This window comes from Sycon ciliatum, chromosome 1, assembly GCF_964019385.1.
Source record: "Sycon ciliatum chromosome 1, ocSycCili1.1, whole genome shotgun sequence".
Lineage (NCBI taxonomy): Eukaryota > Metazoa > Porifera > Calcarea > Leucosolenida > Sycettidae > Sycon > Sycon ciliatum.
Window position 1 is genome coordinate 68410491 of NC_088643.1, and position 19872 is coordinate 68430362.

Consider the following 19872-nt stretch of genomic DNA (forward strand, 5'->3'; position numbering starts at 1 on the left):
GCATGCAGCACGTTGTGTATCTGAACTGACAGGGTGGGCTAAATCAGTTTTAACGTACTACTGACTCATTAGTGATTTCCCATTTGGAATTGCTAGCCACTAACTTCTCATTGGATGCGCAGCCAAATTGTTCAATGTTCTCCTCTCTCTCTCTCTCTCTCTCTCTCTGTCTACGTCTCAGGTCTTGGCACTTTGACAACTCTACCAACATGTTGACTTACCTGCTAAGCGGCAATGGCAGTTCACTGGGTGGTTCAGACGAGCTTCTCTTCAACTTCCAGAGAGAGCCGTGTCCTGTCGCTGGTTGTCCAGTGCCCGATGGTGGTGCGGAGCCGTATGAGAACTTCTTCCGCTACTGGAGCAAGGCGTCAGACTGGCCCACCGGCCGCGTTCCCGTTGCTGGCCAAAACATCACAATCTTGACTCGCTGGAAGATGATCATGGACGTCAACCCACCCGTCATGGATCGCCTCACTGTGCTCGGCCATCTTGAGGCCAAGCACATTGATCTAAGCATAACTGCCTCGACGGTAAGCACTTGACTGTGTTCAGATTTGGACCATTACAGCAATTGCATATGTGTAGAAGCTCATATGTAGTACTCGTACAGTTTCCAACGTGTGTGACAATAGTTATTGACTGGCTTTTGACTCAAACATGAAATGGCTTTATTCAGGTGGTTTTGGCTGACACTGGGCTGAATCGACTATTGTGACATTTCCTGATTTCTTTTTGATATCCGGCCACTGTAGATCTTCATTTATGGTAAGAATGCAAAGTTCTTCATTGGAAACAAAACTCATCCCTACAACCACAATGCCACAATTACCCTGACTGGAAACAGAGGGATCAAGTCATTTGCTCTTAGCCGTACCATGGTGGTCGGAGCTAAAGCAATGGCTGTTTTTGGCAAGGTGAGGCATGGTTATGTCTGTCTTTTTCTCTGCCTGGCTGTTTTGGTTTGTCTGTGTATCCCCTGCATGTCTGTCCACCTGTCTGTCCATCTATCTGTTTGTCTTTTGGTCTCTGTGTCTGTTTCTATCTCTGTATCTGTCTACGTGTCTCTGTTTCCATTTCTACCTCCAGTTCCACAGCACAGCAGCTTCGTTTTTGTCAGTGTTGCACTCATGGTTGAATTTGGGATAGGTTATCTCTTGTAGAGTGACGTGTTCACATTGCCATTTTCAACTTGTGCCGTATTGCAGTTGTACAGTGCTATATCCACATGTACATGTGCCCTACTGCAGTGTATTGCCTATCCACATGTACATGTGCCGTACTGCAGTATATTGCCTTTTTTCTACATGTGTTGTACTGCAGTTGTATCTCTATGGCGAGAAGCGTGACGTATACTGGACCAGGCTACAGGACAGTGCACGCAAAGGTGATAATGTCATATCGCTCACTGGTAAGAAGGTGAATTGGAGACCTGGTGATCAGATTGTGATCGCTGCATCTGGCTACAACTCGCGTAACTACGAGACGGTCACTGTTGCCAATGTGTCCTACCCGTCCTCCAGTCCCGGCGGCCTGGTGCAGTTCATGACGCCACTGCTGCACGATCACCTCGTTGTGGACTTGCTACACGGCACTGAACAACAGTCCGGTCACACTGCCCAGGGACAGTGGTGGCGCAGCGCCAAGATGGCACCGGAGGTCGGTTTGCTGACGCGCAATATCCGCATTGTCGGCGGCGAGGATCACCTGCAATCCATTGCCAAGGACAGCTTCGGATGCCGTGTCATCGTGGGAGCGGTGCAGAGAGGCTTCAGCAAGTACTATGGAAGCACTGAAATTGATGGAGTGGAGTTTGCCAACTGTGGCCAGGGCCGTCTGTCTTCAAAGCGCGATCCACGGTACACCATTGTCTACAAGGGCATTGCTGACTCGTCAAAGGGATCGTTCGTCAGAAACTCGGCTTTCCGCATCAACTTCAACAGTGCTGTGGGCATTCACTTGAGCAATGGCGTTACGGTGGAAAACAATGTGATACTTGACACTGTTGGAAGTAGTGTTATTGTAGGCGGTGAAGACAACAAGGTTCTTTCCAACGTTGCCATCTTGATGAGAAGTGTGAAAGGTGAAATCGTCACGGATAACCACATCCTTGACTTTCCAGCAAACTTTGAAGTCGGTGGCATCAACAATCAAGTACGAGACAATGCAGCTGCCGGAAGTGACCGCATCTCCTTCAGTTTCCCTGGCAGCCCTTGCAATAGTGATGGCTCAGCCCCAAGAGGCAGTTCTGTAAGTGTTTATTGGAAGGACGTGGCACCGTACTGAGTGTTGTGCGCACATGTTTATGTGATTTTCATGTTGATTTGAGGTTGCACTACATCTACAAGCATAATAAATTAAGCATGCTGCTTTTGTTGTGGAAATGGCATGGGACAATGTCAAGTTTCGACACAGCCTGTGTTGACTACAAGTAGTGTTATGGTTTCAATAGTACTGCTCATTGTTAATAAAGCTTCTTTCTTTCTTTGTGAATACGCACAGGCTAAGTTCTGGGATAACACAGCTCATGGCGGACTAATCGGCCTGAAGGTGGTTGGAGTGGCAGACATGTGTACGGCTATCGGCGGCTTCACTGTGACACATCATTGGGATTACGGCATATTCTCTTGGACTGCGAGCTCACTGGTGATCACTGATGTGGCAATTGCAGTGGGTCACGTCGGAGTCAATCTGAATGTATTCGGTCCCGACCCAGTCCAGCATCTCTTTGAGGATAAGTCGGTGAAATTGCAGAAGTCGTTGATTGTTGGCGAGCTGCCCAACGAAGCCTCCTGTAGTGCATCCAGGCCACCGTTTGCGCTTCCCTCCACTTCATTCTCTGCCCGAGATAACATAGGTGGTGTTATGATGTCGACCTTCAGTAAAACAAGAGGAAAGATGAATGGCATTGGGAAATGGCACTTGCGTAAGTCTACAGTGTTGTTGTTGTTGTTGTTGTTGTTGTTGTTGTTGTTGTTGTTGTTGTTGTTGTTGTTGTTGTTGTTGTTGTTGTTGTTGTTGTTGTTGTTGTTGTTGTTGTTGTTGTTGTTGTTGTTGTTGTTGTTGTTGTTGTTGTTGTTGTTGTTGTTGTTGTTGTTGTTGTTGTTGTTGTTGTTGTTGTTGTTGTTGTTGTTGTTGTTGTTGTTGTTGTTGTTGTTGTTGTTGTTGTTGTTGTTGTTGTTGTTGTTGTTGTTGTTGTTGTTGTTGTTGTTGTTGTTGTTGTTGTTGTTGTTGTTGTTGTTGTTGTTGTTGTTGTTGTTGTTGTTGTTGTTGTTGTTGTTGTTGTTGTTGTTGTTGTTGTTGTTGTTGTTGTTGTTGTTGTTGTTGTTGTTGTTGTTGTTGTTGTTGTTGTTGTTGTTGTTGTTTCAAATCTTTATTCTCACGATAGCCAGTGGCCAATAAGAGATTTGTTGTTGTTGTTGTTGTTGTTGTTGTTGTTGTTGTTGTTGTTGTTGTTGCTGTTGCTGTTGCTGTTGCTGTTGCTGTTGCTGTTGCTGTTGCTGTTGCTGTTGCTGTTGCTGTTGCTGTTGCTGTTGCTGTTGCTGTTGCTGTTGCTGTTGCTGTTGCTGTTGCTGTTGCTGTTGCTGTTGCTGTTGCTGTTGCTGTTGCTGTTGCTGTTGCTGCTGCTGCTGCTGCTGTTGCTGCTGCTGCTGCTGCTGCTGCTGCTGCTGCTGCTGGAAAATCTAACCTGTGCGAATGGTGTGTGTTTTGAATGCAAGTTGCATTTTCCATTCCATTTCTGGGCAGCTATTTCATTTCTTTGGATCCGTATGATTGTGGCTCTTGTACAGCGAAATCGTATCCCGGAATAAGAGGCCGCATGGAGGTCAGTGATGTTGCATTTGCTCGCTTCTACCCGATACCGTCGTCCTTCCCCGGCTGTTCGGTTGGCCAGTTTGCCGTCATGAACAATGACCTGTCACCGGATGCAATGCACCCTCTGCACATGGAGAGGACTGTACGCCTGGACGTCGGCGCCAACAATCTCGCTTTCATGTACCCTCCAAAGCTGGGCTGGATTAACCAGGAGGTTGGTCACTCTCCCCCCCCCCCCCCTCCTTCCTCACCAATCTCTCACCACCCAATTCTCATAATGTTGCCACAATTTCCCATCGTATTTACAAGGATAGTCAGAGATACATGTGTAACTGCAATGATGTCCTGATGATGTGCAGTAAACTGATCCTTATGCCGGGACAAGCTAGTTGGCCACACAAATTCCGGCATAAGATGAACGCATTTTGAAATAGAATTTGTTGCCGGATGTGACCAGTCTCTGAATGCTCTAATTTCAGTGCCCGTGTTTCATTCGTTTTCTCAGTGTTTTGCGGTCTAGGAAAGATCTGTAGTGGTTTTCTACCGTGCCATGACAGTGGCCCTGCTGCTGCCTGTGCGTCTTCCATATTCCATCTTCTGTTGATTGGGATTGTCTGATATGTGGATTGTGTGTTCCGTGCTATCAGGATTGCGTGGACATGGACTGTGATGGTCCTAAGCATTCCATTGTGCTGGACTTGGACGGCACATTCACAGCATCATCCTCGTCCACCACAGGAAGGGTGGGCTCTATTGTCCCTCGTGCGGAGCTGCGTTTCGACCAGAACCGCCTGCCCATTGCACTGCTTGCGGATGCCACCACGGGGATACTGCGTAATCCAGCAGATGTGTCCAGCCTTCGTGGCATAGCACGAGGATTTGATGGGTAAGGGCCAAGTTGTTGTAGCTGTCACTCTAATCAGTTCTTTAAATAGGTAAATCCTGAGGGCTATTCACTCCAAGCTGTGAAGTACAACTGTGCGTAGTACCGGTTAAATCTGCACTAGATATAATAGATGTACCATGTATTATTGTTATCACGGCTGCTACAGGTACACATATCATAATTGTACTAGTATGACCGGTGTTCTGGCCCTATCTCACAGCCAATTGATCTCCCTGAATTTAATGTTGTTCTAGCAATCTGTCTGCAAGCATGGGTGGATGTGAGTGGCGCCCAACAATGAACAGCTACCAGTGTTCTGGTCTGAATCACGCCATGCTCGTCCTGGAGAACATGGATGCTGACACGGAGGTGAGACGCATCTCTCCGCTTGTCCTGCGTGGCGGTGATACTGGCCGGGGCAAGTACGACGATCTCATGAACGGACCGATGGATCACGGTAGGTGCAGCCGCGGGATGGGCACAGAGTACTAACTCTGCAAGTCGTTGTGATGTACTGCATGGCTCAGGGGCAGTGGAACCGATCTGCTTGGTCAGGCCATGACCGGACCAACTGTTTGGCTACCAACGCATGTTTACAGCTGAGGAGGTCTTGTGTAATCAACTGCCTGGAAGCATGGCTGACTATGGTATGGCCTCACCAATCAAAACTGCTTCCACATGTCCTGTAGCTTCATGTTTGGACAAACTGTATGTCCACACGATTAGTACAATGCTTGAGGGGCTAATTCTATAAGTACTAGAACCTGTTTCAAGCATGTGGGTGACACTGTTGCTAATCTGGTTTCATCTCTACAATGTCATATTGGTCAACATCAGTCGGTGACTCGCGCGTCAACGTATGTAAGTATGATGTTGAGTGACTGTCACCTACGTCCATCATCATCATGCTGTCCTCCGTCGCTATCCTTTGAAACTCACTGAGGCCTCTAATAGTTACACCCATTTGACCGAACAGAGAACGGAGGTGCTCTTCTTTTTTTGGCATTCTCTTCTCGTGTTTGTAAAGGCTGGTGCACATATTACACCTGCCTGAAACGGTTGTCAACATTCTTCTCTGCTATTGTACTGGACACCGAGTATGAGCTGTGGATGACGGGCTCCAATCCCACCCACTGGAGATTCCATTTGCTGAATGCAAAGCCAACGGATAGTGTGTCACTGAAGATCTGGTTCAAGAACATCCAGCGAAAGGACATCTACAAGGATAACATCTTCATTGAACCAGAAAACGTCCTGGCAACTGATCGATTTATCAGTGATGCTTTTATCCCGGACAGGGCAACCGACATTTCAGGGGCAAACTACTTTGACGTCAGAAAGCAGTTCTTGCATTTGGTAAGTCCGAAGCATGGCCTGTGCTCGCTATCGTTATCCTGTAATTTTTTACGTTGCATCAGCGCAGCATGCACCTGTTCACTGCACTGAAAATGAGTGAGTCCAATAGTTCAAACCTTGAGAAGATAGTTGGTTCAGTTCAGGTATTGTATTTGCAAATAATGTCCGCTTATTGCATTTCTGCGTGTACCAAATAGGTCTTGAAAGGAACATCGGCGGTTGATGTGGTAACTGCTCCCGTCGTTACGCTTTCCTTCAACGTGCAAGTGAGCCTGGACGACTTCTTTGATCCGCAGCACATTGTCACAAACATTGCCGGTGCCCTTGGAGTTGACCTCAGCACAGTCCGGTTGGTTGATGTCGTCTCAGAGAGCTCGGGAGGTGTCGTTGTATCTGGCAGAAAGCGACGTGCCACGGCTTCGCGCCGAGTCGTCACACTGGAAGTCGGAAGTCAGGCGGCTGTGAATCGCACCGATCCACCGACACCAACAATTGCAGAGCAGATTGCCGACGGCAATGTAGATGCTGCAATGGATGATGTGGACCTGGATGCTAACTCAACTGTGAGTAGCATGACTCAAAATGTAGTAGATACATAATGCTATGCACTACATCAGATGTGGGCATGTGTGTGCGTGTGGTGTACCTGCATGCGTGTTTGTCACGGAATGTTTCTATTGTTGTTGGTTTATGTGTGTGTATGTTTTTGTGTCTGTGTGTGTGTCTGTGTGTGTGTGTCTGTGTATGTTTTGTGTGTGTGTGTGTGTGTGTGTGTGTGTGTGTGTGTGTGCGTATGTCACATATGGTGCAGTGGTATGTGCAGCGATTTCCAATCGATAGGTTGCGGGTTCGATTCCCGACGATTATGGTCACACACGTCTTTCTTCTCTTTCTCAGACTCTTCCTGACTTTTCTTTCATTCTCCTGGGTGGTTACCAACAGCCAGTGCATGCCGGAGTATGTGATGTGATGTGTGTGTGGGAAAAAAAGAAAAAAAAAGAAAAAAGAATATATCCCAAAAATAGGGATTCACTGGCCAGAAAAAGTCACTTCAAATAGCTGTATGGTGTAGACCAGGCTGAATAGTGACGGTCAATTCTTCAGCCTTGCAAGCTGTTGAATGGTGCAATCCCAGCACAAGTTGCTATGGCTTCTGCCGTAGCATTGCTATCATCGCCTCCGGCGATGGGCGTCAAAGGTCAAAGGTCAAAGGTGTGCGTATGCGCGCGTGTGTGGCTGTGTGTCTGTGTGTCTGTCTGTGTGCTCTTGTGCACCTGATGTACAAATGCAGGTTGATGTGAACGCTATTCCCGCCAACTCCAGCGGACAACCTACTCCATCACCTATTCTGACCGGCGGCAACATCACGGTACGAACTTCTCTTCAAATCTACTATGAGAACATTTCAAACACGAGTTATAAACAAATGTAATCAACATACACTGGTCTAGGGAGATAGAAAGAGATGGTACAGTAGTGTTAAGCCCTAAACATATGTTCTAAATGTTTTGGACTAAATGCTTGCTGTGTGGTCACACCTTACTAACACAGTCACTGCCTTCTCCTTGCTTTTCATTGTGGCTTGAACTTGTTACACTGCAGGACTCGCCATCTGTAGCCGACCTGGCGTCTGCGTTCAAAACTGTGGGCAAAATCTACAGTCAGCAAGTTGATCAGTATGCGGAGAGGGTGAATTCCACTAACCAGGTCAACCAGCTTGGTGCCATTCTTCTAAACAAGGTACAGCTCCATGGCTAAAACCTTCGTAAATGGTGCTCTTCCGTAAGCTAAAAAGAACGGAGTTATATTGGAGGCTCATTGCACTCCATAATACACGCGGTTGCCATGCAAACCAGCTTCTTATCCTCCATTACATGCACTAACTGTTATCGTACATGTATCAATTTGAGACTGTTTGACATTGTTCTACTTTGAACTAACTGATGATTGTGCAATGAGTGTTGTATTTGTTGCAGTTAGAAAGAGGACTGTGACTTTGGCACTTCGAGCTGATTAAAAGGTCTTTGCTTTGCAAATCTGTATCGCAGACTGTTGAGTCAGGCACTCTGAGCTCCGTTGACAACACCTAACAACGTCAAAATGATGGCTCAGAATTACTTGGAGGCTGTGAAGGAAATTATCACCTTGCATGAAGTATCTCACTGTACACAGACTGCACTGAACACAATAGGCAGTGAAATCACTGTATAGAATTCTCATAGCTGTAGACCAATGCGACCTTGCTCAGTCTAGTGCTTTTTCCTCTGTTCCCAGCTGGTATTGGGGCTACTCGTATTTGAGAATGCGACGATCCTCAATGCCTCCATTGGACTGGCCCAACCACCGCCTGTGCCATCTCTGCCTACAATTCTGCCACCGTCTGTTGTGAACGCAATGTTGCCCGGTGATTTGGACAATATCACTGCCAGTCTCCCTCCACCTGCTACATTGCCTGTAGTCGACTTCTTCCAGAGTTCTGGTTCTGGCGCGGGAGGTGGTGGCGCCGTTACTTCTCCGTTCTCATCTGGAATATCTGTCAGTATTCCAGCTAGAATCAATGTGTTCAGACCACCTGCTGATAAGGTACGGGCTAGGAGATGTCTGCTCTCTTTCATGTTATAAATGAAGCGAGTTGCGTATTCAACACACAAACACACCATTCGCAAGGGTTGGGTATCCCTGAGCGGTAGCTTCGGTTTTCCAGTAAAAATCCTTCTGACGAGATGGCAACGAAAATGTTGAAGGATACCCAGCCCTTGCGAACGGTGTGTGTTTTGCCTGTGCAGCTCGCTATATATAATATTATCGCGTTGATTTCATTTCTGTCTCCACAAAAACCTTTTCATGTTGGTAAGGATAATGACAGTGCTTGTGTTGGCAATACTTGTTTACAATTCAACTTGCCGCTTTCTTGCCTTATGGTACCCTTGTACGCACTCATGAAATGTTTTGAGAGAACTTGCTAGTGCATTTATTACATACATTTAAAGAGTGCCGGTTCCACTCAAGTGGGCCTTATGGGTATTTCGTGTCTCCTGCTTCTCTTGTCACAGACTGGTCATCTTGTTTACACCGAGGTAGAAATTCTGGATACCAACAGCCAGCGCTCCACTGCCATAGGCATACTGGGTGACAAGTGGACTGTGACCGCCTCACTGGATTCTGCTGAGTAAGAAGGTCCAGGAAATCTATATTTTTGTGATCTACAAAGTAACACTCATACTTCTCAGCTAGAAGGATGCTTCATGCAACTACATCAAAAGAAAGAATACTAGGTGTAAATGACAAAGTCATGCATATGTAGGTTGGTTCTCTTCATGTTATTGTGACCAATTTCATAGATGTTGGTTGCCTTGTTGCTTTCTCTCCCCTCTCCTCTCACCCAAGCCATTCTGCATAAGCGAAGCTGTGGATGCAGCATACTGCTGCTACACTTCAACGCGGGAATGCGTATAATAATAATAATAATAATAATAATAATAAATGACAAAAAGTGGAACGAAGAGGAATGAAGAGTGTACAGCATTGTGTACTTGGAAAGTAGTTTCCGGCGGGTGCTTCATGTGGATTGATTGGAACTATTTCCTTGCTGGTCTTTGAATCAGTGTACATATTTTTGGGAGGCTGAGCAGATGGAAAGGCCTACAATTGAGGCTGGCTTGACCGACTTGGTTTATGCACTGCGTTGTAGGTTGAGTGCTGCACCTTCTAGGCAAACTGTTGCTCAGCTTTGTGTGACTTTTCTGCTTTCTGCTCGTGATCTGCAGTGCTGTTGTGAAACTGGAGGGTAAACTATCGGCCATTGTCACTGATGGTGTGGCGTCCTTCACTCGCCTGAGAGTCAACAGGGTGGTGGAAAAAGTGAAGTTGGTGTTCACCGTGAGCTCTGGCACTTTATCGCCTGTCGAAACAGTGAGTGAAAACTAAGTGATGCACTTGTAGATGCGGTATTGATGTACATTGGCCCACCCAGTATACAACAATCACTGTTGGACGGACTGTGATTATTTTGTGTATAAATACTCACAATAATACATGTGCATGCAGAAGTTGCGTGGCGTTCTGAACATCATGTTAACGTTGCTTCTTTTCCCACCAGTTATTCTAGGTTTGTGAACTCTCTTGCCGCTTTCTGGTGTGTGCCCCCAGGGTTTGTTCGATGTCAAAGGACCTGCCGCTGACATAGAGCGCGAAGCATTCCTTTTGAAGCTCGGCAGTGATTACGACACTGTCATTGGAAGTCAGAAAGAGAGTATCGACCTCTTCAGGAATGCGATCATTTCATCACTGTCCAGTCAGCTGGACATAGATCCATCCAGAATTGAGAATGTTGAGGTGAGTGATGTGACCAGCTCTGAATGGCTGGTGTGCGGCATTATTTGGCACTCAGGGATTTAGACAGGATGCGGAACTCGAAGGAGGGAGCCGTGTGTGTGTGTGTGGGGGGGGGGGGGGTGCTACCAAGAGTACATGAAAACCAGAGTGTGGAGCTCGGATGGGTGGCTGTCACGGCGGAATTCCGTGATTACATCATTTTAGTGATGTAGTGCGTACAAGCAGGATTCAAGCAGGTCTCTTTCTGCACAACTGCAGCTCAGTTGTACGCACTACGCCATTTCCCGCCTCAGATCTGGGCCAAATATGATGTAATCACGGAATTTCGCCGTGACAGACACCCATAGCAGAAAAGGCCCCAAGCTGCACACTCTGGCTTTCATGTACTCTTGGTGCTACGTATAGATCAACTATTATTATACCTATTGTGACAATGATCCTAGATAGATAGAGATATGCTGCGGTAAGTGCATTGAGCCTGTGGATTAGTATGACCGTCAGTCCAGTTTGAGATGACTTTCTCTTGTTTTCAGCTTGCCCCAATGCACGCGCACAGATGTCAAGCTGTAAACGTAGTGAAAGACTGTGCATGCTGCAATCGAACACATGGCTGGTGCAAAGCTTGCAAAGGATCAATGGCTTGGCGAAACAAAAAAGAATGTATGCATGTGTGAGGGGAGGGGAGGGGGGAACATCACCACTGTATACAGCTTTTGCTTAACCCTGTTATGTTGAAGAAGTTGGCCTTGTGTGCGTATGCCCCTGGTGAGTATGGTAGTGAATTGTATTGTTATTAAGGTGGGCCAGCATTCTAATTTTTTAATTCAATTTTGTTTGTAACATATTACAATTTTTTCCTTGACTCACCATCTGAGTTCTCAATTTTGTTTCCTTGCTTTATGCATACAGGTACAGCGCATGCCGTTCCAAGTGCTGTTCAAGCTTGTTGGTGTGGCTGAAGACAACACCACTGCACCTGATGTTCCTACTTTGAAGAAAGCTGTGGCCTCCATGCAACGTCTGATACAGCAGAGCACACTTTCTGTAAGCACTACAGATGGAGGTATATCCAGTAACATGCACCCATGTCTACATCAACCTTTGATTGCAGTTTGCTTGAAGGTTGATGGGCATATGATCACCTGACAGGTGTCAGGGGCCTGTTAAGACATAAGGTCAATGACATGAAATAGAGCAACTGCCGTCACTCAACAGCGGCAATGTGGGAGCTGCATAGAGCCTGCAAAGCCCTCAAATGCTTCTTATCACCCATGGAGTTCTACCTCTCTTATTGCGTAGATGTCTATGGGGACGATGCTACTGTTAGGCTCAGGCCATTGTGTTGTTTCATCACTGCTGAAATCATCCTACACGTATTCACATGCTCTACGTGACTACTACCCTTTTAAAATTTGCTTGTTGCCCAGGTGATCTGGCCTCGTGGCAATGTCACAATCACAGCTGCGGAGAGCACGGAGATTCCAGAAAAAGAGTCGTCCAACAAGAGACAGCTGTACATCATCATTGGGTCGTCCTGTGCTGGAGCTGTGCTTATTCTACTTCTCATCATTGTTATTATTTACCATGGGCAAAAGAAGAAGAAAAACAGCAACAAGAAGGTAGTGGATGAATTCTTGCTGAAGAAGAAGGCATCATCTCTGTCGACCGGCCCATCAACTAGTAGCGTCACCGCGGTAACCGAACACATGTCTCGAATGAATGGGCTGGTAAGTGTTCGATCCAATGTACACTGTACATGCATGCGCTGTGCTGTACGTTTGTGTGTTATGCATGGTTGCATGCATGCCTGCATGTGCACGTGCATATGTGTGCTATAATTATAACGTTCAGTATGGTACTACTTTCACTCTGCAGTAGGCAGAAGAGATTTGTCCGCATTTGCCTTGCCAGTAATCTTTAAATGATTAAATGGCTTTGCTAGGGTAGTCAGCTATCTATGATTTCTTTGGCATGAAACAGCATATGATTTCTTTCGGTTGGAATCATTCTTCTCCTTTGTAACTTGCTTAGCCTCGACACAGCTCTGAAACGGCAATGGCACTGACACCGCTCGACAATGCCTATGCGGCAGACTCTCACCAAGATGTTTTCTTCAAGTAAGTGGAATAATCGTGTACTGTAGACGTACTGAAAGAGACGTGTTTTGATCCCTGATGTTTCATTGGTAGTAACATTATGTGCGCATCAATTTGTGCTGTCCAGCACTACTTGTTCATCTGTTTGGTTTCGACTTTTGATGGCACTGAGCATATGATTGCCTTCTGCAAGACTATTATAGGATAATTGGGGTGCGACTAGGTGTCAGGTAAAATGAACCATTTTTGCTTTAATCTTCGGGTATGTTTTGACTCTGAGAGTATCAAAATAGGCTCACATCGCAAGTAATTTGCCAATTCATGGTGCCAAAAGATTATACCAGCTGCTGTTTATTTCTTTTCTCATCATGCTGTGATTCCAGAGCCCGGCAAGAAACGAATCTTTCAAGTGTTGCAGAGCACTTGGAAGTGGACATATCCAAGAGCGTTGCCAGTATCAGCGACATCAGTGTTGATCTCTCGGTATGTTTCTCGGGGAGAGGCACTAGCCTAGGGCTATCATCATAGAATTTCATTTTGGAATGTTGGGCCATCGACTTTAGCCTGGTGCTGTGCTCGAGTAGATTTTTTTACTCGGAATTTTAGAAAATCAGCTATTCATGATCCCCCATCAGGCAATCGTAATCCTAACACAGAGATACAAAGGGAGAGTTTAAAATATTTGTTTTCGTGCAGCAGCCAGACTCGTGATCAGTGGCAGCCCCATGGTGCACAGAAAACCTACCTTTGTGGATAGATGGTCTTTCTTCCGGGGTGAAGGTGTACCTTATGTGCAGGTATGAGCGGTCTTTTCAGCACAGGTGATCTATCACTACATTCAACATAGGTTATACCGTGTACTAGAATGCTAACTAAATGAAGGAACTAAACGTTATGCTCTGCATTTGATATGCTTCCTGTCCAGAACCAGCACAAGCGAAGTGCAGGACGGCACCCTCTGCTGCAGGATGGCTATGTCAACACTGCTCATCAGCGTCCTCCAGGGCAACAGCAGCGCAGGCCTCTGGATGACATGGACTATCACCATCGCCAGGGTTCCAGAGCGGCAAGTAAATCCCGTGCCAACGCCAAAGTCAGTGCGCCAACTGTCATGAAAAACAGGTACTGTTGAGAAAGAGCAGCTTGACTATGCCCGGGATATGTGCTGTGTTGTTGGTGATTTTTCATACCTGGCCTTGGCACTAAGGACTATGTTGATTTCATGTGAGGAAGCACTTGCCCTTTGCTCTGCTTGCTCAATCTTTGCCCAACAAAGTAAGAGAAACACCTAGTGACTCTGACTATCAACATTTCAACCATTTGCCATCTTGACATCAATGGGCTTCTTCTTGTATACGATGCACTCGTTTGTTCAAATTGGCCAATACTGGGGTGTATGTCAAGACCGTGAATGAATACAATGAACATGTGTGCGTGAAAGGTAATGCACTGGAACTGTCGACTGTGGGTTAATGCAGTCCAGTAAGTATGCCCCCACACTCGCCCGGATGGTGTAGGGGATGGGGTGCAGCAGCACATCTCAATGCTTGTGTGTGTGTGTGTGTGTGTGTGTACTGCGTGCGTACTGTGTGCCGTGTGTGTGTGTGTGTGTGTGTGTGTGTGTGTGCGTGTGCGTGCGTGTGTGTGCGTGCATACATGCATGCATACATGCTTGTGTTTGTGTGATCTGTAGGTCAGCAAGTCCATCACTTCCTGGTGGTGTTGACGACTACTAAATGACTACTAGCACTAAGTGGCCATGATCACAAACTCACCCCATCGTTAACACCATACTGTCCATACCTTTCCTTCTGCAGTTGCGGTCCTCGAAACAGTCCTTTTGGGAATTTGAATTTTGACTCCTAGTACATTCTCTCTTTTCTGGTTGGTGCGGAATTATCTTATTTCCTTGGGGAAACGGTATTACATTTTCAGTAGAGAGTGCCATAGAATCACACAGCTGACACTTGAATGGCATGCATTGTACCGATATTTTCTTGTCTTAGAATGGCGTTCACAATACACTCCATTTCTTCATCAAACTGCTGAGATGGTGATAACCATTGCATGGAAAAGCTCAGTTTCTACCGTTTATCTCCACGTTGTACTACATCATAAGAATTCATTTTTGTTGCCACATCCTAAATTATTCAACCTATCTGGAAAGTCATCCTTCCGGGCTTGCATCTGCACTCTCAGTCTGCACTGCATTTGTAACTTGATATGGAACTAAAATGCTGGCTGTTTTGTCCATTTCTGTATGCTTTGCGTTGAAGACAAGCAATTTAGACAAGTAACAACTGTCAGCTAACGCTACAAACCGTGATGGTTGTGAAGGCATTGTGTCGTATAACTTATCCCCCGGGCCTATTCAGCAATTGGATCTGTAGGTGTCTTTTGGGGATACGGCCAGCAGGAAGAGCCAACCAAACAGTTACTGCATACCCACTGGTTAGAGTCATGCAAAGCACGGGAGACAGATTAATAATACACAGATAAGAGCGAAGCAACGAAGAGCCACCGGTGTTACCTCAGCCTAGCCGACTCAGGCCGATAAGTAATCGATCAGTTCTTCCTACTGCACCATCTACAGTATCTACAGATCGATCCTTGTCAAAGCATCTAGCATACACAGACTGGTGCACAGTTCATGACCTGAACTTTGCACCCTTCTATTCCCCACGCTGATTTTGATTTTCTCCTATCTCCACTCCATGATCACTGAAGCGACGACCGGTCTACACAGACTACACGACTTGTTGTCTACGGGTAGTTTCTATGCATCGACGACGAAACGAAATGGGGAGTGTTTGTTCAGGCGAGTTATTTCTTCACTCTGATCAGAGGAGTTTCTCATGCGAAAAAAAGCACGAGTGAATGTTGAGGTGGAACAAGAAGACGACACAGTTTGTTGAATCCATTGGTTGCAGACATGAATTATCCCTTCACTAGATATTATTGAGCTAGAAGTGACGAGTGGAAACTGTGGAAACTGCTCACAGGAAATATGCCGGCTATTGCCACAATTGCCCAGGTACGATCGAAACGGCACGAACCAAATTCGTTGTATTTTATCCTCTGTCGGGTTCCCCGAAATCTTCGCACCATCACACTCATCACGTGCTTGAAATTCTCGACTAGTCTTGTTTTTGGATTGTTTGGCATTTCCAACGTTCTGTGCAAAGATCGCTGAAAGCAAGTCATCGGACGAATTCTTTCGGCGACTACGCACTTACATAGAAGAAAAGCCGGGTAGCAATCCTAACACGAAATGCGTCCGGAAAATTCTAGTGCGGATCGCCACCATTCTTGAAGAGGTAATCGTATGCCTATTGCTTCGAAATCACATGATTTGCTTGCACAGGAAGTGACTGCTGTCATTGTTGCCTTCTATGAGGCCAGATGTGTTGCTTCCAGTACCTTAATCTGCATGGGAATCAGAGTGTGAAAATGACAATTTCCCAAATGCCCAGTTATGGGTGTGAGGTTACTACTAGTACTAAGGCAGGAACTTTGGAGGAGAGAGGAGAGGCAGGGTTGACTGGGCTAAACATAACAGCTAGATGTTGTCTCCACTATGGAGCAGCGCAAATCCATAATAATAATTATAATATTCATACTGATTATAGCACTTCTCTCCTTCGGTGGCATGAGCCGCACCAATCCCCATAGCTTAGTGCCTTTCCTTGCCCTTTGTGATTTACTCTACTTAGTGCATTCGCCAAATCTGGGCCCATAGGTTTTTCACAGTCTCACTTCATTCTTACTCAAGATAGTGAAGTCGATGACTTCTATAGGTCAGAAATATGATAGCCGTTGTTTGTAAAAGCCTGAGATGAAGTGAATGCGGTGAAAATTGATCAAGAGTTGTGCAAAGAGTTTTTTTCAGACACATAATTGTGACAGATCGCGTACAATATGCATTGACACAATTAAGATTATCGTGCAACACCTGGTTCCACTGCTGTTCATCATTGTCGGCTAGAGATCGCCCGCACGTGCGCTATGCCGCATGCCTCTCCAAGCTTCTCGATCCTGGGCCATCATGGAGAGTTCGTCAAGATGGTACATACCGTATATTCTCTATTATAAGCACAGGTCTCCATTACTAGCACAGTCTCTAATACTAGCACACTGTGAGCACCTTTCGAAACATTATAAGCACGGTCTCTATTATTAGCACGGTCTTGGTGGAAATCAATGCTGCATGCATGATATCTAGCATGTATTTCTTCTCACTCTGTATTGATGCATTGGTTGAAAAAATATAAGCACGGTCTCCAATATAAGCGCGGTCTCCAATATAAGCACGGGGTAGAGGGGTGTCGGAAAAATATAAGCACGGCGCTTATAATAGAGAATATACGGTACTTTTAGTTTTAGTGTATCAGGTGCCCCGATTTGGCGAATGGACTATGGTATAAGATATTGTCAGTTTAGCACAGCAGTTCAACTCTGCGCAGAGCAGCAACAACTGATGGAGTGGAATTATGGTACATATCCTGAACACCTGTGAGCTGCTACCTGTGTATTGTACATATTGTTACTTTACGCATCTCAGCAGCAAGTAGGCGAAATCCCATATGGGTTTCTCCTTTGCACTATATACACTGGCCGGCTTCACATAGTGCAGGATCACTTTATAATTCACATCATCTGTCTTCTCTGCTATCTGTAGGAACGGGTTAGTGATGATGAGGTGAGGATATGTCTGCAGTTCATACAGTACCTGGATCAGACGGATAGTGAGATAATGAAATGGCTGAATCTTGGCTTGACCGAGCTACTTGAGAAAGGTAGGTGCACCGGCCAGTAAGAGGCTCCTGAAAGCTTGTACTGTGGCACAGAGAGAGACGGGGGTATCCCAGAGGGGTCAATGTTGGCAAATCCACTTCCAGTCCTTGTGGCTTCTACAAGAGATATCTTGGTCCTTCAGGAGTGCACATATGAGTACTATTCTGAGACTAATTGCTATGTATACGTCATACTTCATAATATGATGACTCCTCTTTTCTCTATCATACTGAGCATGCGTCATAACAACATGGTCTTTTGTCCGTCACTACTCTATGAACTGTTTGTGTGTCTGTGAGGTCCGACACAACAATGGCGACGAAGTTGGGATGAATTTGTTTTGGTCGTTTTACTTTACTGTGTATTTAGCTACTTACCTGTAGCTGTGCTATTTCTGCATCATGGCAAAGGCCACGATAGAGCCGTTCGACGGCGGAGACTTTGAGGAATACCAGGAAAGACTAAATTTTTTTTTCATTGCCAATGAAATTGGACAATTGGCGTCCAGTGCGTCAAACGCGGATAAGGCGAAAGCTGACAAGCGCATGACGGCTTACCTTATTTCTCTACTGTCGAAGACTGTTTACTCGACGTTGAAGACCCTGTGCTTGCCAAAAAACCCGACGGATTTCAAGTACTCTGAGATCGTTGACAAGCTGAAAGTACATTACAAGGTGAAAACCTCACGGACGACGGCGACACACAAGTTCCGTCAATGTGTTCAAGGGCCCTCGGAGAGTGTTACTGATTATTCTCATAAACTCCAGCGCTGTGCTGTAGAGTGCAAGTTCGGCGATCATTTGGACAGAGCTCTTTGTGATCAGTTTGTGGCTGGGCTGCGCGATCTAGACACACGCAAATTTATTTTGTCAAAGCCGGACGACGACGTAAAGTCATTTCAGAACGTATTTCAACTGGCGTTGACGGAGGAGACGGCAGGTCTGTTTGCTCGTACTCTACAGGCCAGTGGGAGCGCCAGGGACCAAGTCCAAGATGACGGAGTGCACGAGTTGCGGACGAGGCACTCGTCGGACAAGCACAAATTTCAGTCAAAGTCCAAGTCCAAAACACCCACTACTAAGTCTAAGGCATGTTATCGTTGTGGTGCCGCCAGCCATTTGGCCACTGCGTGTCAGCACAAAGACACTCGCTGCCGACACTGCCACAAGACTGGCCATCTGGAGCGGGTGTGTCTGTCCAAGAAACGCCAGCAAGATTGTCATCAACTCCAGGAGACGATCAGTTCTGATGATGGTGAGAGCGTTCCTATGTACCATGTATATACTGAATGTGTGAATGCTACTAGTACTACTAAATCGAATGCACCTCTGTACGTACCTGTGGAAATTAATGGTGTGACTGTAGAAATGGAGGTCGACACAGGCAGTGGTGTAACGATACTCACAGAGAAAGATTTTCAACAGTGCAATGGCGATTTGAATACATTGCAGAAATCTACAGTCATTCTCAGAGGATTTTCTGGTGCCGAAATTAAATGCATTGGGGAATTTCCAGTACCTGTCACGATTAACGGGAAAACTGAATCTGTTACTGTACGCGTTGTTGCAACTGAGGGTCCCTCCTTACTGGGTCGTGATTTACTTAACGTGTTCACTCTTCCCTGGAAACAAATGTTAGCCGAGAAGGTCCATCGTACCCTGGGTACTGACCAATTTCAGAAAGAGTTCCCTGCACTATTCGATCACTCGACATTGGGAAAAATGAATGGCGTTCAGATACACTTGCATGTGGATGATGGGAAGCCAAGGTTTTGCAAACCTCGTTCGGTACCTTTTCATATTCGGGAACAGTATGAGGCTTCTCTTGACAAGCTCGAACGGGACGGTGTTATTCAGAAAGTTACGCACTCAGACTGGGCAGCTCCTACAGTACCTGTGAGAAAACCTGATGGCTCCATCCGGGTATGTGGTGATTACTCCGTTTCCATCAACAAATGCTCCAAAATGGATCACCACCCACTGCCAACACTAGACGAAATGCTTACCAAGCTATGTGGGGGTGAAAGGTTCACTAAACTGGATCTCTCCCAAGCATACCATCAGCTAGAGCTATCACCAGAATCCCGAGTCTATACTACTATCAACACACACCGTGGTTTGTACGAATTTACTAGATTACCGTTCGGAGTAAATTCAGCAGTTTCAATTTTCCAACGAACCATGGAAAATTTACTAGCGGGTCTTCCGGGTTGCGTCGTGTATATCGATGACATCCTTGTCACTGGGAAGACGGATGAGGAACACGCACAGAATTTGCGGCGAGTCTTACAACGACTTGAGGACGCTGGCATGAAATTGAAACACAGCAAAATTGAATTCATGTCGGATGTTGTGGTCTACTTGGGTCACAAAATATCAGCGCGTGGTGTACAACCTACAGATGAACGGATCGATGCATTGAAAAGCGCGAAACCACCCAAAGACGTAGCGGAATTGCAATCTTTCATTGGGTCTGCTAACTATCTACGGCGATTTATTCCACATTTTGCTGAGCAAATGGCACCACTCTATACTCTGTTAAAACGGGATACTAAATGGAACTGGGGTCCCACAGAACAACAGGCATTTGAAC

General features: G+C 46.0%; 3 protein-coding genes across 4 annotated transcripts in view; 2 read left to right on the forward strand and 1 right to left on the reverse strand.

Moving 5' to 3' along the window:
• The window catches only part of LOC135805089 (fibrocystin-L-like), a 58100-nt gene extending 43288 nt beyond the window's left edge, over positions 1 to 14812 (forward strand). The window contains exons 39-59 of the mRNA XM_065319082.1: positions 182 to 530; positions 753 to 914; positions 1321 to 2247; positions 2500 to 2923; positions 3789 to 4027; positions 4461 to 4699; positions 4954 to 5156; positions 5727 to 6055; positions 6253 to 6618; positions 7347 to 7424; positions 7658 to 7795; positions 8330 to 8638; positions 9109 to 9224; positions 9823 to 9967; positions 10205 to 10390; positions 11300 to 11434; positions 11818 to 12117; positions 12422 to 12507; positions 12870 to 12969; positions 13412 to 13608; positions 14180 to 14812. Coding sequence (XP_065175154.1) covers positions 182 to 530; positions 753 to 914; positions 1321 to 2247; positions 2500 to 2923; positions 3789 to 4027; positions 4461 to 4699; positions 4954 to 5156; positions 5727 to 6055; positions 6253 to 6618; positions 7347 to 7424; positions 7658 to 7795; positions 8330 to 8638; positions 9109 to 9224; positions 9823 to 9967; positions 10205 to 10390; positions 11300 to 11434; positions 11818 to 12117; positions 12422 to 12507; positions 12870 to 12969; positions 13412 to 13608; positions 14180 to 14222 — 5071 coding nt within the window. The 3' untranslated portion in view covers positions 14223 to 14812. The remainder of the gene's footprint in view (positions 1 to 181; positions 531 to 752; positions 915 to 1320; positions 2248 to 2499; positions 2924 to 3788; positions 4028 to 4460; positions 4700 to 4953; positions 5157 to 5726; positions 6056 to 6252; positions 6619 to 7346; positions 7425 to 7657; positions 7796 to 8329; positions 8639 to 9108; positions 9225 to 9822; positions 9968 to 10204; positions 10391 to 11299; positions 11435 to 11817; positions 12118 to 12421; positions 12508 to 12869; positions 12970 to 13411; positions 13609 to 14179) is intronic.
• On the reverse strand, positions 2935 to 3348 carry LOC135806752 (ataxin-8-like; the record flags this gene model as incomplete). The annotated part of the gene is made up of 1 exon (XM_065320976.1): positions 2935 to 3348. A coding segment is annotated over one exon (414 nt), but the record flags the coding sequence as incomplete, so codon positions are not given.
• A 30-nt stretch (positions 14813 to 14842) lies between the features above and the next one.
• Positions 14843 to 19872, forward strand: part of LOC135805090 (synaptonemal complex protein 2-like) — a 43313-nt gene continuing 38283 nt past the window's right edge. For both annotated transcript variants that reach the window (XM_065319083.1, XM_065319084.1), the window contains exons 1-3: positions 14843 to 15520; positions 15672 to 15803; positions 17165 to 17282. In XM_065319083.1, the coding sequence (XP_065175155.1) occupies positions 15494 to 15520; positions 15672 to 15803; positions 17165 to 17282 (277 nt within the window). In that variant the 5' untranslated portion in view covers positions 14843 to 15493. The remainder of the gene's footprint in view (positions 15521 to 15671; positions 15804 to 17164; positions 17283 to 19872) is intronic.